Source organism: Salvelinus sp. IW2-2015, unplaced genomic scaffold (genome assembly GCF_002910315.2).
Source record: "Salvelinus sp. IW2-2015 unplaced genomic scaffold, ASM291031v2 Un_scaffold803, whole genome shotgun sequence".
Taxonomy (NCBI): domain Eukaryota; kingdom Metazoa; phylum Chordata; class Actinopteri; order Salmoniformes; family Salmonidae; genus Salvelinus; species Salvelinus sp. IW2-2015.
Window position 1 is genome coordinate 540,352 of NW_019942617.1, and position 6,000 is coordinate 546,351.

The following is a 6,000-nucleotide window of genomic DNA, read 5'->3' on the forward strand; positions in this document are numbered from 1 at the left end:
TCTATAAACTAAACTGTGCAGGAGAGGACAATGTGGGCTGGCGGGGTGTATTGTGTGTGTGTGTACCTGCTGAAGGCTCTCTTGGTCTGTCCTTTCCACCTCCAGGAGTCTTTAGAGATTGGAGAGGAGGAGGGAGAGAGGTTCAGATGAGGCATCAGGCTGTTGACAATTTGGCTCAGTTGGGCACTCTGAGAGGACAACACAACAACACATCATCCTCTAAACAGTGCCATGTATATTTTTTGATCCCCTTTCTGATTCTCTATTTTTGCATATTTTTTCATACTAAATGTTTTGAAATCTTCAATAACTGGTTGTGCCACCTTAAGCTGCAGTGACTGCAACCAAATGCTTCCTGTAGTTGTTGATCAGTCTCTCAAATCGCTGTGGAGGAATTTTGTCCCACTCTTGCATGCAGCACTGCTTTAACTCAGCAACATTTGTGGGTTTTCAAACATGAACTGCAGCAACCATCCCCAAACAATCACACCACCACCACACTTGACCGGTTCTTACTGTGGAACGCAGCGTTTGGTTTTCGTCAGACAAAATGGGATCCATCTCATCCAAAAAGTTGACTCTAGTTTGCCAAAACGCACCTAGAAGCACCACTACTAAAGGTTAAATAAAATATATAAATAAATAAAATCATCATCAAGACTCTTGGATGAATGTTCTACGGACAGATGAGTCAAAAGTATAACTTTTGGATGAGATGGGTCCCATTATTCCTGGCGAAAACCAAACACTGCATTCCACAGTAAGAACCTCATACAGGTAAAGCATGGTGGTGGTAGTGTGATGGTGTGGGGGATGCTTTGCTGCCTCAGAACCTGGACGACTTGCCTTAATAGAAGGACCCATGAATTATGCTCTGGTCATGCAGCAAGACAATGATCCAAAACAAACAATCAAGTCCACATGGAAATGGCAAGAAAGTTAGAAATTTTAGGTTTTGGAATGGCCAAGTCAAAGTCCAGACCTAATACCAACTGAGATGTGGCAGGACTTGAAATGAGCAGTTAATGTTTGAAAACCCACAAAATGTCACTGAGTTAAAGCAGTTCTGCATGGAAGAGTGGCCCAAAATTCCTCCACAGCAATGTGAGAGACTGATCAACAACTACAGGAAGCATTTGGTTGCAGTCATTGCAGCTAAAGGTGGCACAACCAGTTATTGAGTGTAAGGGGGCAATTATTTTTTCACACAGAAGCATTGGGTGGTGGATAACTTTGTTTATGAAAAAAGTATGTAATTGTTTTTATTTGTTCACTCAGGTTCCCTTTATCTAATATTAGGTTTTTGTTGAAGATCTGTATCTACTGAACTGAGGAAAACAATACATCCACTATATACAGTATCATCTGACAGAGGGCTCATTTGAAAAAGAGACCTAGGTTGCAATGTTACTGTTGAAATAAAGGTTAAATTACATTTAAAAATGTACCTGTCTCTGTATGTTCCTGAGGAGGCGTGTGGGGCTGCTGGGTTCATTCTCCATGTCGGAGGGAGGGTCTCTAGCGATTCCCCCCGCCCTGAACGACAGCCCTGCTATCTCCGTTAGTAACGTCTGCTGGATTTGCCTGTCCGTAAACAGCTGCGACTCTGCCAAGACCACCCCCCCCTGGGACCACACACAATCACACACACTGCCATCAACTCCACAACAAGGGCATATTCACACACCAGAGGTGGCTGGTGAGGGGAGGACGGCTCATAATTATGGCTGCTTGGAATGGAGTAACCAGAATGGCAATAAAACACAAGGAAACCATGTGTTTGATACCATTCCATTAATTTGGTTCCAGCCATTACTATGAGCATGTAAACTTCCACCAGCCAGCACTGATGGAAGGTCTTGAGTGAGATCATTGAGTTTAGAGTTTCCTGGTGGCTCTCATGTCCTCCATTCGGTATTTACAGTGCCTTCGAAGGACATGACAAAAAAAATCCGAACTCATCATGAGGGGCCACAGTTGCTCGCAGGTCTGCTTACCCACATCCATACACCACCACCCAACATCGCGAGCAAAACATTAGTGTCCCCCCGTCTTGACAACAGATGTATTTTAACAGATGTATTCTACACATTTTGACATGGGGCGGAGAGAAGATTTTGCTATTTTACAATTAATTTCATGCAACTCTACTCATTTTGCCACTGCGCAGAGAGGAGAAATAGCTATTTTACAGCTAATTTCCTGCAATTGTAAAAAATAAAATAATAATAATAATAAAAAAAATCTGAGGGAGACTGACTAACAAAATCGGTAATCCTTTTCCAAACACACCATTTCAATGAACTAATTAAACCTTGGGGTGTGCCTACTGGGGACCTGGGCCTTACCTTGGTGAAGGTGATCTGTTTGTGCAGGTCCTCCAGCTGTTGGATGCGTCCCTCGAGCTCTGCCACACGTAGCTGTAGCCAGGTCCACCTGCTGCCCGCCTCAGCCCTCTCCTTCTGCCACCTCCACTCACCCCCATGCCTACTGAGACAGAGAAGCGAGAGAAAGGGAGAGACATATAGTGAATAGAAGACAGACGTGCTAATGCTGCCATTGTGTATAGCCTAAGACCAGACAAGCATATTCATTTCTCTGGGTTTTGTATGCTTTTTTTATCAGATGAAATACAAACTCTTCCTTGAAACAGGTGGAATGGTTGGAGTGTATGTATGTTTACTGACCTTTAAAATATAGATAGCCCAGCAGAACAGTACAGAGGCCATATGGTTGATGTTTACACAGCAACAAATACACTACGGCCTACATTATTCACACTATTAGCATCAGAAAATGCTACATTTGAATATCAGCTTCTTCATATTGGTGGCAGATACAGTAGGCTAATAAAGGTAAATTATTCTTATGCTAGTGAAACTAGTAGGAAGTCTATCTAGGTCACAAATAAATCACCAGCAAGCTGTGCCTGTGTGTAGGTTTCCATGGAGCTCCTGACTGTGTTCCACTATTCCTCTGGTGTAGGCTAGCTAGCTGTCTCTGGCATGCACTCCACAGTCCAGTTAGCTTTAGATACCATGGCTCTGTGTAGCGGCCCTGGGAATGCCAGGAGCAAGGCACTTCAAACAGAGTGGACAACTAAAGGGAAAGGTTATCAGACCGGCTGGGTCGGCTTGAATGGTGGGGCATAGACCACCACACTAACAAACACAGGCCCAATGCTGTAGCCTCTCAAACTAAAACCTCTACATTTGGTTTCATTTCACAACAAGGAAAGTGAAAATCACATTTGACATCCCTTGAGTTGTAGGGTAGGTGGTGGAACTTGTCCACACTCTGTAGAAGTGTAAGCAAAAGAGAGATGTCACCTCCATCCCCAGGCAAGCAGTCTCTCCTCTCCGACACAATAGCAGGCGCTGGGGCCAAGGCAGGCAGCACACCGACACAGTGGAGAGGAGGCGAGAGAGGAGAGGCACTTTCCTGCTGAGGACTGGAGCAGCCATCCCCTCCCAAGGGCACTATCTCCATTCTCCAGAAAGACACTGCTGCTGGCCAATGGAAAACACCCCCCACCCACCTATTCTATACTGGTGGGGCAATTCTAAAGCCTACTCTTGCAGTTACACACACGTTTTCAGCCCTGAACCCGACTGAGCAAAAAGCTGAGCTCTGCTTTCTTAAAACACTATTATTGCTGTAGTTGTAGTTCGGGGCATAAAGTAAAGCCTACAGGGTGTGCCCCTCGTTTCACTTTCCAGGAATTAGCCTAGTCTGCCACAGTCACTCCCACCTCAAATTATGAACATACATTGGACAAAAATGAAGAGTTGTAACCACACTGTTTTCACATTGTCGAGAGAGGCCCAAAATAGCCCATCCACTCTGAGACATATTCCCGGGGGAGGATGTGCATGCCATAAACTCTCCCCCATGGAGGAGCTAATGGAAGGAAGGCCACAGAGACAGACCATTCTACCCCATAGAAATTGAATGAACAGAACAGACTTGGAACGATTCTAGTTCTGTGTTCTACCCAGCAGGAGATAGGGGCTCCAACAAAGACAAGACCGTTACCGCCAGAATGATGCCTTCCTACATCACTACATTCCAGACATGGTGAGCAGGTTACCTGACTAGAAGAGAAAACTGATAATCCGTGCATTGGACTCAGAGCAAACAAGAGACATGAAACTTGACTTAATGCTAAGAAACCTGGCACAGTGTTTCTATATCAGAGAAGTGTTACTAGCATCCTACCAGGGCAGAGATGTAACAGACACGGCAGGCAGGGAGACAAACAGACAGACCAACATCCTCATTTAAATACTTCCCATCTCTCTTCTGGGTCAATGGAGCGAGAAAGCACAGCATATTGGGAGTGAGAGCTGAAGAGGTCCAGGGGCTGTGGAGGAATCGGAGGCAGACTAAAGACCAACCAGATAGGTCCTCGCAATCACAGCCAGGTGAAGGCAAACAAAGAAACATCACACTCTCCAGTCTCCACAGCTTTATGAAGGGAAAGGGCACCAAGTTTACCCAGGGCTTATTGGGTCCAAATGAAACATTAGGCTATGAGGAGGAGCCCAACACTGGACGGGTGGAACTGCTAAAGTACTTCCATAGTGAGGGAGGGCTGACTTTCTACAGCTGTCATCCTAGTCTCGCCCCGTTTCTTTTCCCTCTCTCAACCCCTCTCAAGGCTTGTTTGTTAGGGAATCTGCAGTGTACCCTCCCCGTCTCTGGCAAGGTGCCGGAGACCAACTACAGGTGTAGGATATTAAATTGAAGCAGTTTGCTACAGCAGGAAAATAATTCTGCAGCAATAGAAAATGTGAATTATACTTAAATTGACATTTTTGTAGTGGTTGATACATTTTTCGTAATGGGAAATCCAAGTCAAATTTAAAAGTGGAAATTACAAACTTTAGAACCCTTTTTAAACCTCAACTACACAAGTTTTACATTCCATGCATTGCAGGAAAGTTATCCTGCAACAGGGGGATTCAATTGCGATTCTGCATATCTATGCAGTCAGGTCAGGATTAAATCTACAATCAACTCCCTGTTAATCTCCAACGGTTGTTATGGGCTCCTTTTCCCCGGCAACAATCAGTTAAAGGCACTCTCACAAGAATCTGGCTGGGTTAGATGAACGGGGAAGTAGACTAAAAGCTGGTTTTGGGTGTCAAATTAAATGTAATTTTAACTTGTTTAGGGTCTGTGTTTTCCATTTACAATTCACTCACTGTCACACATAGAAAACATATTGAATGTGTTTCTCATAACCTACCTCACCGCCTAACCTTGTTTATTTAGCTCTAATAACCCACTATGATATCCAGGAAAACACCACAGCTTTTTTTAAATGTAGGCCTTTTTTAAACAAGAAACCGACCCAAGGTCAAAGCTACAGGTGTTCAGCTAACAACTTTTAACAAAATCTCATCCAGTGACACAGTTACCTCTAAAAATGCTGTTCCTGTTGCATACAGCTAGTAGGGCTCTAAAAAATCTGCGTTGCACAGACCACTGACGGAAACAAGACTTGTAAAACGGAATTTAACAATTTGCAACAATTCAACAACATGCAGCAATTTCTAAGATTTTACTGAGTTACAGTTCATATATGGACATCAGCCCATTTAAATAAATAAATGAAGACCTAATCTATGGATTTGACATGACTGGGAATACAAATATGCATCTGTTGGTCAGACACCTTAACATATAATATAATTTCATGAAATCACAAGTCCAATACAGCAAATGAAAGATAAACATCTTGTGAATCCAGCCATAATTTCCGATTTTTTAAATGTTTTACAGCGAAAACACAATATGTATTTATATTAGCTAACCACAATAGCCAAACACACAACGCCATGTTTTCACCATGTTTCCACCGCATAGGTAGCTTTCACAAAACCCAGAAATAGAGATAAAACTAATCACTAACCTTGAACTTCATCAGATGACAGTCTTATAACATCATGTTATACAATACATTTATGTTTTGTTCGAAAATGTGCATATTTGAGG

The 6,000-nt window shown here is 43.3% G+C and overlaps 1 protein-coding gene across 1 annotated transcript in view; it reads right to left on the bottom strand.

Annotated features, from left to right (window-relative positions):
- The window catches only part of LOC112068966 (KAT8 regulatory NSL complex subunit 1-like protein), a 35,655-nt gene that overhangs the window by 17,790 nt on the left and 11,865 nt on the right, over nt 1–6,000 (bottom strand). Inside the window, 3 exon segments of the mRNA XM_070438349.1 lie at nt 67–188; nt 1,449–1,625; nt 2,349–2,487. Of these exon segments, the coding sequence (XP_070294450.1) occupies nt 67–188; nt 1,449–1,625; nt 2,349–2,487 (438 nt within the window).